Raw genomic sequence first — 21747 nt, forward strand, 5'->3', positions numbered from 1 at the left:
CCTTGTTTAAATTTCAAATTATAAATGTCCTGTTAAGACACCATGAGGAACACCAAAAAAAAAAAAACTACTGCAGCACCATCATGAACACAATCGTTTCTTTCACTTTAAGTGTCACGTTGGATCAACGTCCTTGACCTTCGTACCTGATAAGAAGTCTGTAGCCAGGGCCTGCTGCTGGTCAAATGAGTGTGGCCACACCTCTCCCTGCGGCTCTGGGCGCAACGCTGAAGTCTGTCCCCCCGCGGTCAGCTTACAACCTGCAGTGACAACATGGATCATCGAACATCAGTTCCTCCTCCTCGCTGATGACGCGCCACTGTACAAGTGTAATTTACTGACACGAGGCTGTTAAATCAGACGCAGCTGAACACAAATCCACACACACGCTCGCAGATTACTCACACATAGGCAAAGTGGACTCCATCACACATTAAACACTTGCATCACATGAACACACACCCACACCCTCACCTGCTGAATTCTCTCCCAAAAGCAGATCTCCCAGTCCCACACAACTCAACATTCAGTGATGTATGCTATGTACTGCTCAGTGCCTCTGTCTCTGTCTGTCTCCACTGCAGCCTCAGCTGACTCTGAGCTACTAACACTGTGAACCCCCAGTCACACACACACACAATCACCACACAAAGAGACACACGCACAGACACACACAAAAATGCGATCACAGTCGGGGAGTCTGGGTTTGGTGTGACGTTTCACTGTCTGTCTGGTTCAGGTCCCAGGCCCCGCCAGCTAGCACCTCCCCTCGCACTCACCGACTTCCCACAGCTCACTCCCTCCCTCTCTACTCCCGTGGTCACCCTTCAACTCTTGTCCCAGTCTCCGACCGGGGAGCCTGAGTGGACCTCAGAGGCCAGAGCACCCCTGCCCCGACTGGCAGAATTTATGTGGCTGTTTGTGTATGGAAGATAAAAATGGAGGAAGAAGAAGATGAGGAGAAAAGGAAGACATGAAAGGCAAAGCAGGCGGGTGGGTCAGAGAGGAAGATGAAGGGTTGAGTGCACTCGGACTAATAGAAGGAAGCAGAGAAAGGCGAGAAAGAGGATTCACAGAATGAGGCAAAAAAAGACAGGTATGGAAAAGAGAAATAAGGATAAACAAGAAAGAGAAAGAAACAGAGGAGTCACAGAGCGAGAGGAGGAGCAGAGGAGAGAAGGAGGGAGGCGCCGATGGCAACCCTCTCCCAGCAGTGTTCACAGAGGGTGACAGTGAGGCGAACAGACAGGACGCCACCCAAAGTCACAAACGCTTCCATATATCAGACACACACAGAGGCCATGGTGTGCATTGTCTGTCACGACAGGACGCAGAAAACACTCCGTGGGCAGGGTCACTGATTGATTCAAAAACACTAGTGCAGCAGCACTCGTCCTTGTGTTTGTCTGCCTGTCTTTGTGCCTCTCTCTGCCTTGTAAACACAAATTTGGGGGAAAAAAAAATAACAGGGGACGTACAAGGTCACAGCGCAGACCTCCCACATGGCTAACACATAAACGCACTGAGCGTCTTGTGCTCCTCTGGGTTAAATCAGTGAAGCATGAACGTCGCAGCAAACAGACGACGTTAGCTCCCGCTGTGTCGCGCCGCTGTCCAAGGTGCTGAAATCAGACTAAGCAGCTTTCAAAGGGCAGTCAGGGGCACTGGAATGAAAACCTCTAATATCTCTCCCTATTTGCATTTGTAGCCCTTGCTGAACCACTCGGGTTGACTCGACTGGATCAGTCTTATTTAAAGCTGTAGCCACAGGGTGTTTTTGTGTTGGTGGGGGGGGTGGAGGGAAGTTACAGCAAATACATAACCTCAAAGCTGGTAGCTGTCTGGTAAGCACCCATCACTCAAAGAAACATCTCTTTGGCAAAATTAGCAGACATATTAGCAGAGCTGAAACAACTAGGGAGTTCAAGCAGATGTCGATTCTTTTTACGGGTTTTTATCAATCCATTTTTTTGGCAATTACAACATTCTCTTAGGTTAGCTTATGTAGCTTATTTGGCTGAGAAAACAGAGGTCAAATCATTAGCCACATTGTAAATATGCATCGCAGTTTTCAGACCTACTCACTGGTTCAACTGTGAACTGTTGTACTTTACTTTTCTAATTAGGCTCAGGCAGATTTCCCATGTTTTTAATCAACATTTGAACTATGCCTATTTTTGGGTTTGCATCAAAAATTGGTTTATATTTGTGGTTCCCAACCTTTTTTTGTTTGAAACACACCCACGCCTTTCTCTATCTCGAACCTCCAGTCTCTGGCCCTCTGATTTACTACATACCCACTCACCAGCTTGACCTCATGTTGTATCCACTCAATCATTCATCATGTCCTGTTTGTCTCTGTCGTCTCTGCATTTGTCCTATGTCCTACTGTGTATTTAATGACTTTACTGCAGACAAAAAATGGGCACAAGTAACTCTTCATCACACTTTCTCTACAGATGGGATGGCTTCATCAAGAATGAACAATGAACACTGTTTGTGGTGAATTGGTAGATACATGTTGTACATGTGTAGATGTTAAGGTTTGATCTCTCCCTCTCTTTTTCAGTAGGTTTGGTCAAGTTTGCATTTGCACTTCTACCACTTGGCAAGGCTTTACATCTCAACCATTTGTATATTACTGTTAGATACAGTATATGGTTTGATATGATTTTCATCTAAATAGCTTCTTCTCAGGTACTCTTAGTCACAACACAAGGGGTTTAAAGTCACTTCAGTCAAAGAAAAATGTAGTCTGCGTTTATGGCCTGTGGTAGCTGTGAGGGTAAATACTGATTTATCAGTTTTGTGAGCTCCTCCACAATCCAACCTACAGTTACAAGACATCTACATGAATCACAATTAAAGAGACTTCTCCACTACAGTTATATGTACACACAGCACACACTGGCATATTGTCTAGAATGGAGAAACATTGAGAAAATATCTGAAGAATAAATAACTGAAAATTCAAAATGAATGAAGAAAATAAAAAAAATAAAAACCCTTAGTTAAATTTTACAAAAGGTTTGGTGGGTGTGCTGAAGGAATGTATTATTTCTAACATCCTGACTACAGGACAAATGGCAAAGGTTGTCAGTTGTAGCAGCTTGTCATTATTATCTGCATCGGACAAAAAATAAAACATAAAAATAAAAACAAAAACATTTTGTTTGTCTGCTGTAAAACAATGATGGTGAATCTGGGGCTTCAGCTTCTTTGGCCCAGTAAATTTTAATTGTGCTTCAGGCCTTCTTCTAGCTCAGACACATTTTGTGTGTGTGTGTGGAGGGGAGAGAAATATTCTCTACACACTGCACTGTGTTTAATGTACTAGTGATGAACTGCTCAGCTTGAAAGAAGAAGGAAGACTAACTGTGTGTGTCTGCGTGTTGTCTTTTGTCCCATGTCCCATGAATTGCTCCTGGTGCTGCAGGTGAGTCAGAGCCCAACAGGAGGCTCGTTACAGTGTCATCATTCATCACGACTGCTTGACCGTTAATAACGGTTTCCTTACAGAGCAGAGGAGAGACTCACTGCTGGACTCCGGCAAAGCTCAGCAAGACTAAGAAGACCAAACATCTAAGTAGGAAACAAGGAGTTAACTAACTATTGAATGCACCATGACAAAAGTGTGACTTCAGCCACAGAGAGTTGTATTTCTGATCCTGTGTTTAGTGTGTTAATTTTCCCAATTATGTAAGAGCTGCTGCTGACCTCAGCATGAGGACGAAGTATGGCGAGACAGACTGGAGCAGCTATTTGTCTGACGGATGAACTTCAACGTCTGAGAGGCATCTGAGGACACGGACACACACACACACACACACACACACACACACACACACACTCTACTGTAGCTGCACTAATGTGGACAAACAAATGCACATGCACCCACATACACCAGCGTGTAAACACAGTAACACGCACAAACACACTAAGAGTGAGTACACACTCTTCTGTTAAGGCGATGGTAGAGAGACAGACAGAAAGTCAGAGCCCACGCTTGGGGTACACTCTGCTGACCTGACAGAATACAATGGATAAATATAGCCTAGGACGGACACACACACACACGTGCGCACACACACACCCCTAATTCCACTCATGCGCGGCTAAGCTGTAGAAGTGGCAGTGGATCCCTGTGAGGCTTCTTCTGAGGACAGGCGGCAGATTCTGGATCAGCTGAGAAGGTGGTGCAGAGGTTAGTGGAGGAAGGTTGCCACTCAAACGTTGTTATGATGGCATTCTCAACGTCTGAAGCAGGAGCTAGGGTTAGGCAACAGTGCACTCTCTCACAGATCACACTGGGACGCGAAAACAACAACTTCTTGTTCAGCTTGTTTTGTTCGTGTCCATGTGTTTTGGAGGTATTATGACACAGTCTACAGACTGCACCACACTCCAGTACATCTTTTGGTCCCTGTGTGTGATGACTCATTTTATAGCTGTGCACCAAGCTGCTTTTAAAAATTGCATTAAAAGTAACAAAGTAACCGGCAAGAGATTTTCCAGCTGGCAGCGATGGAGTCATTCTTTGGCTGATCACCAGATATATTTCTACCTTGTTGCAGCTGTGACCTCATTTCCCCTAAGAAGGAAATTGTATCTGTCTGATGTGATAATGAAGCCATGTACACACACACAGGTGTTTTTATTCGGGCTGATCAGAGTCCAGCTGAGGTTGCTATACTGAGCTTTTCTGGAATATATTGTAAGTGAGGTCACCATGTGCTGATAAAAAAAAGTTGCAAGTCACAAAAAGCAGGACTCACAGTCCGCAGATGGGGTCTCATCAGGTAAAGTAAGTGTTAGGTTAATTTATTCTACTTTCAGCCCTGCAGCAGGTGTGTTTACTCTGACCTGGCTGAATGCTAATGCCACTGCAGGTTAAACAAAAGCCTGCAGAATACTGTGTCACTACACGATGCTACCGCTGCTCTCATTTTTCACATGAGACAAAGATGTGAGTGTTTTGTTTTGGTCGTTTGTTTTTGGCTTCTGAACATTATGGATGGAAGTCCCAGGCCCGGACTGAGACACAGAGACACGCCGTGACAGTAAGACATAGGGAGAGAGGAGATGAAGGATTGTTACTGTTAGCACATCAGTGACCTTTACTAACCTCAATTACTTTATTCTTTATTTCAGTAAGTCCATAAGACAGAAGTCATGGTGGAACTCTCAGACTGGACTGAATGGTTTTCATGAAGGGTCTGACTCAGCTCAAGTCTAACCTAGCACTGCCCGGCTTGTTATCTTCTCTCATATGGCCGGTAGGCCATGGGCTGGTCTCTGTCCTCCATCTGACCAGGCCTCAGCGTGCTCCTCTGCTCCTCTCTCCTGTCCGCTGTACTGAGGCTGAATTCTTATAGAACTCCCTCGTTTAAGGCTTAAACTTATGCATAATTAGAGACAAGGCCACGTTGGCGACAACCAGAGGCACCACACTCTGAGCTTCACAACGTTCAGTAAACCGTGACATCATTTTTCTTTATACAGCAATGTTATACATTAATAATTCTTGTTATTATTACATGCCAATAGAGCCTCTCACATGTTACAAAGTGGCTGTTTGAAGAAGTCTATGCAATTCACAGGAGTGTAGACTTCTCCTTGAACCTCCTCTGCTGGTGAGAATATATAAATATATATCGAGCGGGTGTCCTCTGGAAATAAGGCCACAGCCTAGTTGTGGATCTATAAGCAGCCAGAGCAAAAGCTACAGTGTATATGTCAGGCTGTTTGCACGACCACATTATGAATGTCTATACTGTATAACACACTTTAGGAAGGAGCAGAGAGGTTCTTTTTTGCAACCTTAACAGAAAATGTCCAAATCAATTTGGTTGATCTGATTATGGTCACAGCTTACAGCCATGTAAGCCTAAAACCAAACCTGGCTCTTCTTCAACGTATTTCTCTCTCTCATTCTGCATGGCTCCCTACGGTTCGCCTCACCAAAACTGTCTAATCTGGGATGAGCCGTCAGGGCATGCTGGAATTCTGCAGCTGTCCTCCAGCTGACCCCAGCCTCTCCCTGCTCCTCTGCTTCAGCCTCAGCTCCTCCAGCAGGGACAGACACTATGAACTGGCTGGGTCAGGGCTGCCGCAGTACCACAGGCGCACGATGACGGTTCACCGAGAGGACAGGACAGAGTGCTAGTCTCTGGTGAGGACAAACATCCAGAGTGTCCTGTGGATTCGGCCTCAACAGAGTACTGCGTCAGATTGAAACAGCAGTACTTCCTGTTCTGTCCACCTTTACCTGCAACTGTCCACTACAAACTCCAAGAGTCTGAATGTAGCAGGCTTTAGAATATAATTCACTTATTTTATATCCAGGTCTGGTCGAGGATATATTCTACTCATTCTATAAAAAAAACACTAAAAATAATTGAATTATTAACAGAGTAAAAACGAGAGTGAACTCAGAGAATGAGTGTCAGAGGGAGAAGGTGAAGCATGGTGAGGTGAGACGAGGTTGGGGGCAAAAATAAATCTGCAGTTTGGATTAGGAGAGCTAAAAGACAGATTCCAACAGGTTCTCTGAGCTTGGGGATGCCGTCTCGTAACAACCATATGGCACTAGTCTAACCTCAGTCTGACGGGTTCCCCCTCGCGTTCTGACATTCCTAGAAGCCCTCCTAAAGCACCTGAGCACTGAGCCTTCCTCCTGCGGTTCCACTGGCAGGGATCTCACCTATTATTACAAAAGAGAAGAGTGGCCCGGGAAACCCAGCCAACATTTCACTTGTAGAACTTTTTACAATTTCTCTCACAGCTGCTGGAACAGATGAATTTGACATATGACCCATATCGCCTGGCTGCTGTCATCGACAAACACAAAGCATCCATTAGCCTGGTTCCAAAACTCTGACTGTCTGCCCACATCTCTGATTTGATCCAGTGTTGTGCCCATTTATGTCTGTTTCAGCAGGCTACCTGGCTACACCCATGGAAATCAGCTAAATAAAAATGGTGTTTGACGTTGATGAAGTCGTACAGCTTGTTATAGGTCAACTGAAAGAGCAACTTTGAAGTGACTCCAGACAGATATGACACTGATTGGTCAGGGCGAAACAGAACAAATCACCAACAAGAAAAAGGAACAAGACTGACTGAATGAATGAAGTAAAACAAAATGATTCAGTGAAATTACTGAGCGAGATATGGACAGCATCAACAAACATGGATGGTTGTCTTGGTTTGTAACTGTCACACTATGGATGCAACAGCCAGGGAGAATCTCTGTGGGTTGTTGTTGACTGTTGTATTAATTAAGTTTACATTTTTTTAAATCTATTTGTTAAGAATTCGATCTATCAGTATGTCCATTGTGCAATACATACTGGAAATACTTTTTTTTTGTTTGAGCACTTGTGTTATAACACAGAATGATGAAATTATATATAAAATTGAGCTGGCAGCATTTTGTGACTTTGTGACTTTTTCTGGTTGTAGCCGTTCCTCCATAATCACAGACACCTTTGTCAGCGCGACAGTCCTTTAAGACAGACCAGCCTGTGGAGGATGACAAGTCAAGAGGCTGATGCAGCAATGGGACAAATTCAGTGTGTGAGAGGGTGATGTGCATTGACAGGCTGTAGAGATGCAAGGTGCATTGAATGTGACATGTGTGTTCACGTGTCTGTGGGTGGAGGATAGGACCTGCAGGAGTCTTTAACAAACACATGCACACAGCTGCCTGTGAAACCGTTCTTCTCCCTCCATCCTGGTTTATTTCCTTTGAACCCCAGTCCTACTTTGTCATTGCATCTTCCACACCTCCTTGTCATAGCCTGAAAACAACCCTGTGTTTGTCTGGAAAGATGAAAATAACACAGAGGCAATCCCTCTGTAGCTATTTTAATCCCACCCCGACTCTGTTCTGACCTCCTTCACGTCAGTGTTTGTTAGTTTTTATTGGCAGGATTTAGGAGTCGAGCTGACGTGAAGGATTTTCGGACTATCCACGGCATTTTGTTCACTCTTATTTGCATTTTCAGCTGTCACGCTTTCCAGCACTCCTTACTGTCATAGATCACAATTCATACTACCAAGCTGCATTTCACTCCCACCAGCAGGGATTGTGCAGTCAGTACCTGTCAAACCAACAGATGAAGTGAACAGAGTGGAAGAATCACTAGTTGCACATGTTGATGTTCCCCACCCAAACTCAAAGGTAAGTCTGAGCCCTTAATGTTCACACACACACACACTATACTGACATGAGAGTAAAGAGAGACGTTTACTCAAACACACACACACACCTTCACATGTGAGAGAAGCTCACACAGATGAAAAGCTTTCTGTCTACACAGAAGACATCAGTGACGGAGGAATTAGGTCTTCAGGGATTAAAGTTGCATCATGAATATTTAAAGGAGATTTATCCAGTATTTCTACCCAATCACATCTTCAAGTTAACAGGACCACAGCGTGACTTTATCAAATTATACAACGATGGGGATGTGCTCAGCTAAAAGTTGGGATTTGTGGTTTTTCAATCAAATAAAATGGAGACGTGTAAAGTAGGTCGGTTTGACTTTTCAAAGGCTGATACATGATAGATGCTTTTTCAAGTTTCTAATATTTTCACTTGTCTTGGTCAGTATTCTAACATTGTAAAAAAAATGAAGAAAAGAGGTTTCTGAAGGATGCTGACAGTTTCTGCAGCAGTGTCTCCACAGAGTGTACAGCCCCACCAGCAGCTCTGTGAGGCTTTGACACTCACACTAAGGTCAAGTTTGTTTTCCTCAGATGTGCCGCAGCAAAAAATTAAAAAGTGTCCAGAGGGTGGTGTCAGAGTAAAGGCAGCCAATATCAAACTGGTCTATTTTATTTCACTCTAAAACCAACAGTGTCGACCTGCTGCTGGCTAGGCAGCTTCAGCGAGTGGTTAACTTCTAAAACTACTAGTTTGTGGTTCAGGTTACTACAAACAACAGCAGATTCACAGTAATTCATCTTCATTAACACATGTGGACATCTATTTTATTCTTTACTATCAGAGGGATAACTGTTTCCATTTCTGTACTATTGGTTTCACATGAGTGAGACAATTTGTTAATACTAGAACGTTACTTCCTTCATATGTTTTATGATAGATGCATTTTGACAATGCTAGTGAAGTCAGCTAAACCTCAAATTTGTGATATAGTGGATATGGTCTCATGCCTGATCAGCTGCTCACAGAAACTAAGACCTGTTTGTAGATGACATATGCTGCAGGAAGAGTCCATAGGAGAAACTAGAGAATCAACATCAGGTGACATCGGTGCCACTATTGGTGTAGCAGACCAAGCAGAAATCAGCTTACCTACCAATTTGCAAAATCTCTGGAGGGTTTTACTGTCTGAACTGACGTCTATCGTCCTTACGTAAGATTTACAGCCACCGTCACTACTATGGCCAATAAATTCCACTGGACACGGCTGCGCTGCATTCGGGCTGCATCAGGCCCGCCCGAGGCTAGACAAATGATTGTGATTCCACTAGAAGCACTACAGTTACGTTTCAGAAGAGTGTCTCTCCACTCGGCTCTATAGAGAATACACTGGTCTATTTCTGACAGATGCTTCAATCAGCCATGTCAAGCAGCACAGAGAAGATTGAGCTGACAGGAAGTTAGAAACAGCATAGAGAATCTGGTCAACTTTCAAAATAAAACACCTGTGACCCAGACTCTCAATGGCAGAAACAGATAAAAGGGAAATTCTGAGCAAGTTCATAAAGTCTGATGGGCAAAAACTCCACTTATGAAACACTTCTGGTGGTTGGCTGGTGGTATTCAGGGGTTAGTGCCACATTTGAGGACTTGACAAACCGTCTGTAACGAGTACATCCATCAGACTATGAGAGATTTAACTGGATATGTCTACGCTTTGACCTGCTGGTGGCACTAGAGAAAAAGTCTAAGGGACCATCAATGTCTGTACAAAACACAATGGAAGTCCTTGACCACAGTGGTGGATGTAACACCTTAATGCAGCCAATCAATAAAGTATAAAGCATGCTGCAGGCATGACGGGAGTTCAAGGTCCTCAGATGATGTAGGTCTTCATGTGTGTGGGCAGATGCACATAATGGACTATACTACTGTGGGGGTCTATCTATGCATTATGTATATCGCTCAAACTCATTCCCTCTCCTGAATCCTCCTTCACTTGCCCTCTTTAAGGGTGTTGTGGGGAATCAGCTGTTCAGGATGAGGTTCTCTGGAGGTTGGGATGTTTGAGTATTTGAAGTGTGTGTTTGGGGTGTACGCTCTAAAAGGTACAGGACGATCCCTCTGCTGAAAAGCACATCTGCTTACAGATAGGACTTTTTCCAATTGGTCTCCCTCTCTTTCTCTCCCTGCATCACCCCACCACAACTCTCTGAGTTGTCTAAGTAGGACAGGCTGCCCCATATAGAATCTCTCACATGCAACCACGCCCATGCTGACAGAGAGGATTGTACAGGTCAGGATGGTCTCTGGAGGTTACAGTATAGAGTACAGTAAAGCAGGAGCAGTAAAGCTCCATCCCAGCTTCTGCTGGGAGTGGACTCAAAAAAGTGTTTTAGTAGAGCTAAAGCTAAGAACTGTTTTCATTGTTTATCATAATGCTGATTAAGTTCATTGTATGGTACAGTCTATGACTTTCGTTTGCACTTGTACACTTGCATATCTATCAACTATACAGGAAGAAGTAGCATAATGTTGTTATAGCACTCCAGTACTTGTAGGGGGCGGTCAAATGGGAGGTTGAGCGTAGAAAATACAAACACCAGAGATTGTCTCCTCCCAACAGTCAACACTGTTGACCACGTCCGGACCCAAAATCAAAAAATTACAAGGAAAAAGCTATTACTATGAGAATATTAAGCCACAAATGGAAAAGCATTTACTGATTTTGAGACATCAGGATGTGATGTTTGAAGACTACTGCAGACACTCCATGAACGAATAAATGGAAGAATAAATTGTTAACTTCACTTTTGGAAATGTGTCTAGAAGCATTTCAGAGTTCCTTCTTCCACCCTCTATGAACAGAACAGCACTTCTATCATCTTGGTATTTTGTACTGTACTATAATCTACTGTACTAGATTTACTAGAAGTGGAACAAACTGAGTGTAGTGTACGTTTTTTTTTAGTTAAGCTGATGATAATGCAGTGTAGTCTTATTTCTACTTTTCCTGAAGTACATTAATGTTTGGAATCCGACAGTCAGTCACCCATTTTGGAAGAGAAGCTATAAAATACTGATAGCTAGCAATCCTCTTTATTTCCTTTTCTATGAATATGTTTAAGCTACGGTAAGAGGGCAAGAGAAATGACTGCTTTTCCTCTTTTCTCCTTCCAAAAAAGCAGAGAGTAATAAAGAAATCGGTTTTGTAACCAAGGAGGCACATCGCTCAGAAGCAATAGAAAATCATTCCCATGCGGCACACTCTAATCGCTAAGCTTTACATTGTAAAAAAAACAAACAAAAAAAAAACACCACCTCCAAAGGTTACAGCCGTGATGACTAAGCATCTTGTTCTCTGAGAAGATATAAGAATATCTGAAAACAGGAAATAATACTGCACATCGTATAAAAGGCTGTGAGGGACGGGGATAGAAAGGAGCTGAGAGAAGGGGGACAAGCAGAGAAGATATTAGACAGGAGGTTTAGGTTCAGGGTGGTTAGAAGAAAGAGAAACCAAAAGCCAGGCAAGTGTGTGTTATATTGGTTTATTAGCACAATGTGCAGGCAGAGACAGAGAGAGGCACGTCTATAAAAAGAGACACGGAGATAAGATACCGCTTGGAACAAACACATCAAAGAGGCTTCATCAAACCTCTGTGGAACATATAGGATGTCTGTATGCATCTAAAAGTTAAATAAGACATAAATAATATACAGTACATCACACTGCAGGGTGAAATAAATCTGCTCATCTGTTGTGTCTGCAGCTGACCATGACCTCTGACCCTGAAAACATCTCTGTACAGTATCGTATGTGTTACAGTGAGTGCTGTTCTGTCTGCTGAGGTGCACAGACAGATGAAGTGAGAGTCAGAGTAGATGATGAAAGAAAACAGTGGCACAGGACATCACTACACCTCATTCACAGTTTTTTTCTTAAAGGGTCAGGTCAAACAATTTATGAAGAAAACACTAACCATGCTTACATGGCTAACTGGTGCAACCATGCAGAAAGTGGCACATTAACCGATGTCAGAAATATGTTTTAAGAAGATGCATGTGAATTTTATAACCAGCAGCTAACAGGACACCATCATCTTAATGATGAGTTCTGATCCTGAAGTTAGTGACAATGTACAGCAACAGACACAACAGACACATCGGAGTTATTAGGAAGCAAACACAGAAGTAAGTTAACTATGACAAACAATCATTCTGAATGATCAGATCGACTTCGAGAACTAAAAACTACAAACACAGTCATCGTCTACATGAAGGATTGTCACTGAAGGTCTGAAGGCTTTAGTGTGGTTAAAGAATGATTGAAATAGTGCACAGCAGATACAAGGTGCAGGTTAAACAGCATTTCAGAAGAATAAAAAACATGAACAAAAAATACAAAAGGTCCTTTGGCGGGCTGATCTGTGACATTGTTTGTTTGTTTTTGTGGTTGTGTGTGTGTGTGTGTGTGTGTGTGTGTGTGTGTGCTGGTTTGCTGGGTGCTGATGGATCCGGCTCGCAGCGTTGGCTTTCAGACATGAGGACAAGGGCTGGCTGCTGGACGGTGTCTGTGCCCGTGTGTGTGTGTGTGTGAGTGTATGTGAGGACATGAACTTATGTACTTACTTTCTGTGATAATGAGACAGAGAGAGGGGCAGCAGATGTGCAGGCTTTTTCAATTTTCATGTATTCGTTTATGCCACATTAGGCTTTTAGATCTGTCAGGTTGAATTGAATTTGTGGATGTTTTTGTTAATATTGGACAAATTAGAAAACAAAAAGTGATCAGAGAGAAACAGACAAGGAGGGAACACTTCACTGGACACAGTGGAAATAAGTAACAGTGGTCATCGTGGCCCCAGACAAAAACAAGAGAAAGTACAAACTGAATTTCGTCCAAAAAAAAAAAGTGTGTGTCAGAGACACCCAGTGGAGAGAGTCACAGAGGACTAACGCATTATGTGAAGGAAGAGTGTGTGTATATGTGTGTGTGTGTGCTGCACAAGGAGAGGGAAGAGGTGCACAGACGCGGAAGCACAGCTGATTGACAGTCGGCATGGCGATGGAGGCGGGTTCTAGTCCTCTGAAGTGTGGGGATTGGGAGGGAGGAGAGAAGAGGGATAACGGAGAGAAGAGGGTAAAAAAGATGAAAAAGATGGTGACGACGGCAACAAAGAGGAAGGAAATAAAGAAAATAAGTGCATCAACCAAAGAGGGTTCATTCAAAAAAAGAGGGGTATGGATAAAAATGGCATAAGAAGAAAAAAAGTAGAATGAAGGGGGTCGGGGATGAGGGGAAAAAAGGAAGAAAGCAGGTTAGTAAAGCTGTCACAAAATCAACTGCAACTCATCCAACAAATGTCAAATACTTGACCAACATGATCCATCCCATTCTCAAAGTTTCGTCTTACATTGGTCAAACATTTGGGAAGATATCCTACAACATATAATTGTCTTTACGTGCTGTGCAGAAGCGCCATGCATTGGAGGTGACACGCAGCATCTAAACACACACTTACACACATACACATCTGCATTTGCTCTGTCAGGATTCAGCTTACGCTCTCAATTCTCTGACCCAGTTTCTACTTATACCGCCTGCGTCCTCTCCCCGGGGTCTGCCGGGATAACAGTGATGAATGTATCCAACGCACCTCGACGGTGCCAGATGCTCCATCTACTAAAGTAGGCCCACTGGAAAGTCAGCTCACACCCTTGCACTGTACTCTGAGCTCATTACTGACGCAGTGTGGGAGATTAGAGGTAGAGTTTAACCAAAAGTTACACAGAGAGTCCTTCCAGTTACTCTCTGGTAGAAATGCACACATGCACACATACAGCTCTGTAACTATGGTAACAACAAGCTATCCATGCCATGCAAACAGCCGGGAAGCTAAGTGCAGAACATGCCAACACAGACGTCACATTCACATGCTGGGAACTCCACCCCTCCCACACCCACACTGTCGCCAACATCCACCCCAGCGAGGCTTCCAGTCATCCCACACGGCACATGGAAGATGGCAGGTCTGACAGCGTCATCCTACCCACAGTGCACCTGTGTCAGCTGGCACTCAGTGGAAATTAAAGATACAGATAGTGCCAGTTTCATCCCTCCGCAGACAATAGATGGTTTTAATAATTCAAATAAAGGTGGAATGACAGACCAGGTCGGTTAGCCGCCAAACAGACTGGTGTAGTTAACTCCATCACCTGCACAGTGGTAACATGACACCAGGTTTATGTCATCAGCACTGCTATTTCTCTCATCTTACCTGAGTGGGTTGGGGCGAAGGCAAAAACATCTTCCTATTGATAGTGTGTCTCTGTATCCACCCCCTGCCTGCTGAACACCCTGCTCCCACTTTGTAATGCACTTAGCATGTTAGCACATAGTCTCCAAGCTGAAGTAACCCTGATGACATCATCACCAGCTCCTCTAGACCAATGGTCCCCAACCTTTGTCCCTAAGAGACCCCGTTTATTGGGTGAACTGATGCCCCCTGACTAAGAGACATCATTTATGGATATTTCATATTATAGAACAATAACAGAACAAATGATGAACTTACAATTATTACAAAGAATGAATGCAACAACTGCACAAAGTTTGGATACATTTTGAGCAGATAAATCATTCTTAATTTTCAGACGAGTTTTCCCAATATTTTACAATATAATACTTTTTTTATTATTGTTATTATTAATATGTCAATATTAATGCATTAAATCGTGAAATATAAACCTAATGTATGCATATTTTTGAAGCTGTCTTAAAGGCCTTGTGACCCCCCTGTGACCCCTTGTATCTCAGTAATGAGATGCATTTAGTGACCCCTTGTGGGTGTCCAGACCCTCAGGTTGGGAACCAGTGCTCTACAGCCACAGGAGACACACACACACATATATATATAGTTAGAGTTCTTACTGTTTAACAACAAATCACAGAAATATCACTGACATAATCAACATGTTTTATTGGGATGTTCACGTTTGCATTTGCCGTCATCATGGCTCTGATCGGAGTTACTTGCGGTCGGCTACAGCTCTGTCGCTCAGTTTCAACAAATACAGGAGCTGAATGTGGTTTAACCACACACACACACACACACACACACACACACACACACACACACACACACACACACACACACACACACACACACAAACAAATCAATAGTGGCACTGCCCTTCTGCCAAGTGGATGGAGCATGTGTGAGACTTTCCGTAAGCCAGCAAAGACACTGGGCTACTATATATATATGCAGCAGCATTTAGCTAGGATCATGTGTCATGCTGAGCAGATACTGCCATGGTCAATGTCAGTTCAGCGGGCACAGCCCTCCACCACCTGAGATCTCAGCCTGGGCGTGCCCATAGTTCAGAAGTGCACTTTAGATTCCTGCTGTGTGCTTCACGAGTTACTGAATTACAACTTTTGAAGGTGAACTGTCTAATCGTCAATGGTTTATTACACTGTGTTGTACTTTGATATGTTGTCATGGGGATTGGGTGCTGTGGAGGAGACCTCGCATGTTAATTTATACCCCCCCATGAGAAATCCTCTCTGCTGATGACATGCACAGCAGCTCTGCACTTTAAAATGGAACGACTGCGTGACAACAAGACGGCGTGCAGGGCGAGTTATGTTCAGGCTGAGAGGTGGCAAATAAAGAGATCAGACTACTGGGGGGGACAATATGTGATGAGATGGTTTCCAGGACTGTAACACACACACACACACACACACACACACACACACACACACACACACACACACACACGCAATAGAGGGTATAATAAATATTCCTCTTGAGATGCATCTCCTCTATTCCATCATCATCAGCAACAAAAGGACTGCTGAGTACAAGAAGCATTATGCAAGCAAGCCTCATTGGTTCTTTTTATTAAAGCGAGCGTGACTGATATTAATTTGACGAACTCCTGTCGTCAATTAAGATTCATTTTAAAGCACCGATGATGCAAACGAGCACTGGGTCTGGGTCTCTTTCATCCTGAGCTGTATGAAGGCAGCTACGCAAAGCTCCACACGTTCAAACATTCAACAAATTTTTATAGATTCGCAGACTAACGACATACATATTGAATTATCTGAGAAACATTGTGTGTTTTTGATTGTTAACGTGGTCCGAGGATCTTTCAAATGTGTGTTACATCAAGGTTTTGTTCATAGAAGCATGGGACTATGCGGGCAGTATGCGAGGCGAGTATGGAGCATCTTTGGCTTGTTGTATTGCAGAGTGAGGGGGAGAATGTGGGCAGAGCAATAATTTCAGATTTGATTGGATCACTGTTCACAACTCAACAGAAGGAAGTGGCAACAGAGTGTGACAGTATTAAGAAACTTACGACATCTTTAATATGCTTCACAGGTAATTCATATTTCTGAGCCTTGTTCTCTTCAGCTCGGGCTGAACAGCAGGAGGAAAAAAGAAAGTAGTGTACTTAAGAGGACATTTAAAAGGATGCTGGAGAGCAGTGAGAGCAGCTCACATCCTGCTCTGAAAGGCCACTAATGACACTCAGAGTGCACACACAGAAGAACACAGAGGAAGTAAACAAGGTTGAAACACAAGAGAAAGACTGACAGGCCATGACTGGTGGATGAGGATGACCAGTTGGCCTGAGCTGACCGACGGCAGAGGGATTTGTGTGTCTTACCAGGCTTTTGCACCCCATGAGCTTCCTGCTCTCCATTCTCCAACGCAGTACTCGTGTCTACACACACACACACACACACACAAAAACAAGCAAACACATTACTATCCAACTAAGTGCTAATGGCTTGACGAGATAGGAAATCAAACTGTGTTGTGTATGACAGACAGATGGGTGCAGTTCGATGGAGAGCACTGACCCTGACTTCTGTGTCTTTTTAAAGCACTGTAGTCACTGAGCACAAGGTGTGTATGTGTGTGTGTGTGTGTGTGTGGATGCGCCTGTTAATAGCACACAGACCCGTTGTGGTCAGGCTCGGGCAGGCAGAGGGCAGCACATACTGGCTGGTGTCAGCGTGGGACACTGAAGGAGGCGATGCAGTGTGACATCTGACTGCTGAGTCACCGTGCCGTGTTCGTCTAATGTGCACAGCGCACAAACACACACACGTACACGAGTACAGAACACACACAGCGCATTCTGTATCAGAAGCTTTACAGCGACATGAATGACTCAAACAAAGTAAAGATGGACTGCTTCCGTCCACAGTACTTTAGAGGCTACCTCCCGTTCACCCACACACTCACTACACACACCCTGATGGCGGAGAGCTGCCATGCAAGGCACTGGTCTAAACCACCTCAACAACACCAACCCCTCACAGGACAGGGGCCTGTATCATGAAGCAAGTTCAAGTTCTTAGTCTGGCTCTCTTGGCTAAGACTAATTCAGTGATTTATCATTAAATGGCTCATTAACTCACTTAAAGTGGCAGAATTCTTAATTACAGGCCAGTCACAGCATCAGAACAGTGCTTAAAGGTGCAGTCAGTATACAACCAACACTCTGTCCAAACTGTCTGTTCATCTTTGAGGTCTGATTAATGTGTTGGATACATTTTATACACATTTTTGAAATATTTGAGGCATTGTTTACATCCAACAGTTTTCTTCTTCTCTGCCTTTGTTGGACAATTACTGCCTAATGTTTACTGCTGCCACCAACTGTTGATCAGTGGAATAACATGACACACTACCAGCGGTCAGAAACTCCACAGGGAACCTTTAATATGACACAAGATGAAACACTGACTTTAGGATAAATAATGACATGTTTAATATTTGATGGATTTGAAGGCTTTAACATGGTCCACATTTTCACCATGCTCAGTAGTCTAAGAATGATTACAGAAAATAAATGAATTATCTCTAAAATAATTGATTCATTTTTAAATTTTGGTGTTTGTTTCATCTCATAATGAACAAATTCTTATGTCATACACTAATTTAACAGTTAGAAGTGAAGGCCGAGGAAAAGTACACTGCCTGATGAGTTCTGACAGAAATGACCTGAACTATAATTTACTGAACAGTGTGTGTGTGTGTGTGTGTGTGTGTGTGTATGTGTGTGTGTGTGTGTGTGTGTGTGTGTGTGTTTCATATGCAGCTGTAATCATCAGGTACGTTCTGTCTGCTGTTAGTGTTCTAAAGTATATATCTGTCTCTTTATCTCTTTTATTCTGATATGATTATTATGGTGAGCAAGTGATTCTGCTGATCCATAAACATCTGTCAAACTTAGTACCTTTGTCCATGTTGCGATCCCTCTAGAAATAAAGATTTATATATTTCTAATAAGCTGATTGGTCAGAAGTCATTACCCTGCTGTGTTAGCATGGTGATCTATCCGGGCTAAAAGTGAGCCAGCTTTGAGATGCCTAAAGATAGCTGATTAACCTGCTAAGCTCACTTTGTGATACAGGCCACACACTGTTCTTTATTCTCTCTCTCTCTCTCTCTCTCTCTCTCTCTCTGTCTCTCTCTCTCACACACACACAAACACACACGCACACGCACTAACAAGAGAAGAACAAAGATGGGAACATGCAGCCACAGAGCCACAAAAACAAGAGACCATTCTGCCATCAGTGCATGCATACACATGAATATCGCACACATGTATTAATAATACATCAATGTGTAGGCGTGCAAAAGCCTTGAAACTACATGCAAGAACACACACATGCACGCGTGATTCATTTGTGTCCACACAGACAGACACAAACACCACAGGTCAAAACAGAGCGCAGGACATTACGTGTGCATCAGTGCCGCACACCAGCAACTCTGACAAAAAAACAAAAACAGAAGAGTGCCTCCTCCTCCTCCTCCGTCTAGCGCGCCTGCTGACGGGGGACAATCATTTGCGGAGTGCCTCACCCTGCTGTTTTGGCACTCTGTGTGTCAGCATGTCTGCGTTTGTCCAAATGCACACAGCGTGCCACAGTTGATCACTGGCAACACCACCCACGGGCCGTCCTACAGCCGGCTGTCACCGACGAGTGCCCACACGCAGTCTAACTGTCTGACCAAAGTGTCTGGGTAACCAAAAACAGGCCCGAGAGCTGAGTCAGCCCCGGTTAGCTGTCACTTCCTTTTTATCTGGTTGTACGCTCAGCTGTTTATTTGATCCATCTACTGTTTATCTATCGGCTCACTCACCTCCCTGTACACCTCTGTTTCTCTTTTTACTGCTACATCCAGAGCTAACAGGCAACAGGTGGTGCTCATACAGCCATGAAGCAGTGGAAGGTCTCAGCCTCTCCTATTTCTGAAAAACAGACTACATGTCTTTGCCGAGCTTTCAGTGGTGGAGTGTTGTTTAATTTCAATCTGTTCATATTTCTCTCACAGATGTATATTGATGCTCTTTTGACTGAACTAGAAAGTCAGTTTAGTGTTTCTATCTGCAGTATTTATTCAGTTTGGAAAACTCCACCATCTCTAGAAAGCTTTAGTTAGTTAGTTGTTGTTTGTTGCTAGGTCTGTTGCCAGGTTGCAGCATCTATGTATCTATATCCAGCATGAAGCCATGGTATCATCAGCACTTTGACACTGCTTTTAAAAGGCACATGCGTACAGAGGAAAAGTGACACCCTCGTTACTTACTTCATGTTGCCCTGAACTCACAATGACTCAACATGTCTAATGCATCTGATCTGAGAGCCATGGACTCTGTAGCACTGTGATTGCCATGATCACACATGTAGACCTTGGAACTAAACCTTAAGCATCTTCTGTTGGGACACACTTTCCTGAGTTCCCAAATAATCCTTGTCAGCCGAGTTATTCAAAACAGCAGCCGCTACTCAGCTTATCTTCAGGCTGCTATCTTCCCTGCGGCTGAATGACACCTCAGCAGATCCAAGATGGCAGCCAGTGTCCAGCGGTTGCCTGACACTGTCAGTCATTTAGGGGCAGCTGCAGTTCATGTTACATAACACATGAGACAGATTCTCATCCTGGTGAGGATGGATGGAATCAGATACAGAGGCGCTGCCACAAACACAAGGTTTCTGAGGAAAATTTAGACCAAGGCTCCCTGCTGCTTTTACACTTTACACTCAGGAGACAGAGTTTTGTTCATCTTAAAGCTAAGCTAAAGCTGCTGGAATGAGTAATCCAAAGATTTTAAAACAAAGATTCTTAATAATAAGTCGATGTGCACAACAACTGCAGAGCTTTTATCATCTTCCAGCTCACTGTTTGTCTGCTGGATACATACATAAGCATAAACATACTGCTGTATGTTTTCTACTTGTTCTGCTGCCCTCAAGTAGACAAAAAAAATATTTGTTGAATTCATTTTGATGCAGTTACAGGTCCACAGGTTTATAACTTAGTTTCATTTCTTAAATTTTGCTGCTTTAACTTCAGTTTACAGACAAATTACTTCATCAGGGAAGGCTGTGAGAGGTGAACATGCAGCTGGAAGCTAGTGAGTGCCTTTTAAAGTTTCACTAGAGATTCCAAATAAAATGTGAAAATACATTTTTGTTGAGTTTATTTTTTGATTCATTTTCAGTGGTGTTTTTTCTTCCTTCTCTATTTAGTAATTAATTATGCTGTACAACTGTCTCTGAGTTCAATTTGTTTTACCTCATCATTCTTTCCTCCTCCTCTCTTTCTATTCTTCACCTCTCTGCCTCTGTTCCTCTTCCTAACTTCCTCTCATCTTTAGCTTTCTTGTCCTCTCTGCCACCGAGCTCTCACCTTGAGAAAGAGGGAATGGATGTAAGTGTTAAGGAGACAGCAGCTTTACTGTCTCTGTCTGTGCTTGTACTTATTTGCCAACAAAAGTGTGTTTCTCTTCATGTGTGGTAACAGAAACAGCCCATCCTCTCTATATCGAATTGACATCATCTCCTAAAGAGTAAAATCTACATTACCCATCCTCCACTGGGCTCCATCAAATCATTCTCACCTGCCCTGGGGTCGTCGTTGTCCAGCAGGGGGATGTAGTCCGTCTTCCCCACCGTCTCTCCGACCTGATCGTCGAAGGCCTCCGCCTCCAGCTGAGCCACAAAGTCCCTCTCCACCAGGCCCTCTGGGCTCCTCTGGGGAACGTTGTCCGTCAGAGCGTCGCTCAGACTCAGGTCTAACTCCTCCATGGCTGCAGGCAAACACAAGAATAAAGAAGAGAACTGTCAATCACCACTAAATAACACTGTCCACATCTCTTCTTTTGAAAAAAATGGAAACATAATCAGAGATGCTGCACTGATCATCTTGAAGGCAAATCTACAGAGAGCTTTATTCATGCACATGATTTAATGCCACTTGGAAAGTTTGGAAATTTTAAATCAATCATTTTCTGAGAAAAAGGCAAAAACACAAACATTGCAGGCATCGATCATAGAAACACTGCAACATTTCATAATGTACAGCCTGACTGACGCACTCATTGGCTGATTTGTTAGACCATGAACCATTCAAATATTGTTTCAACATTAAAATGACTGTTTATTTTTTTTCCTAACTCGGGTTGAATGTTGGGAGTCCCATTTCCTGAGAAAAATACCTGATTCTCAGCATGTGAGTGCTTGTGTGTGT

At 43.5% G+C, this 21747-nt stretch overlaps 1 protein-coding gene across 9 annotated transcripts in view; it reads right to left on the reverse strand.

Annotated features, from left to right (window-relative positions):
• Nucleotides 1–21747, reverse strand: part of LOC104939158 (microtubule-associated protein 4) — a 109107-nt gene that overhangs the window by 62122 nt on the left and 25238 nt on the right. For 7 of the 9 annotated variants that reach the window (XM_019270449.2, XM_019270452.2, XM_019270456.2 and 4 more), the window contains exons 2-4: nt 21119–21307; nt 16859–16915; nt 147–260 (exon numbers count right to left, since the gene is read on the reverse strand). In XM_019270449.2, the coding sequence (XP_019125994.2) occupies nt 147–260; nt 16859–16915; nt 21119–21307 (360 nt within the window). The remainder of the gene's footprint in view (nt 1–146; nt 261–16858; nt 16916–21118; nt 21308–21747) is intronic. The other 2 variants (XM_027274371.1, XM_019270451.2) reach the window with 1 other exon arrangement.

Source organism: Larimichthys crocea, chromosome XXIII, assembly GCF_000972845.2.
Source record: "Larimichthys crocea isolate SSNF chromosome XXIII, L_crocea_2.0, whole genome shotgun sequence".
Lineage (NCBI taxonomy): Eukaryota > Metazoa > Chordata > Actinopteri > Sciaenidae > Larimichthys > Larimichthys crocea.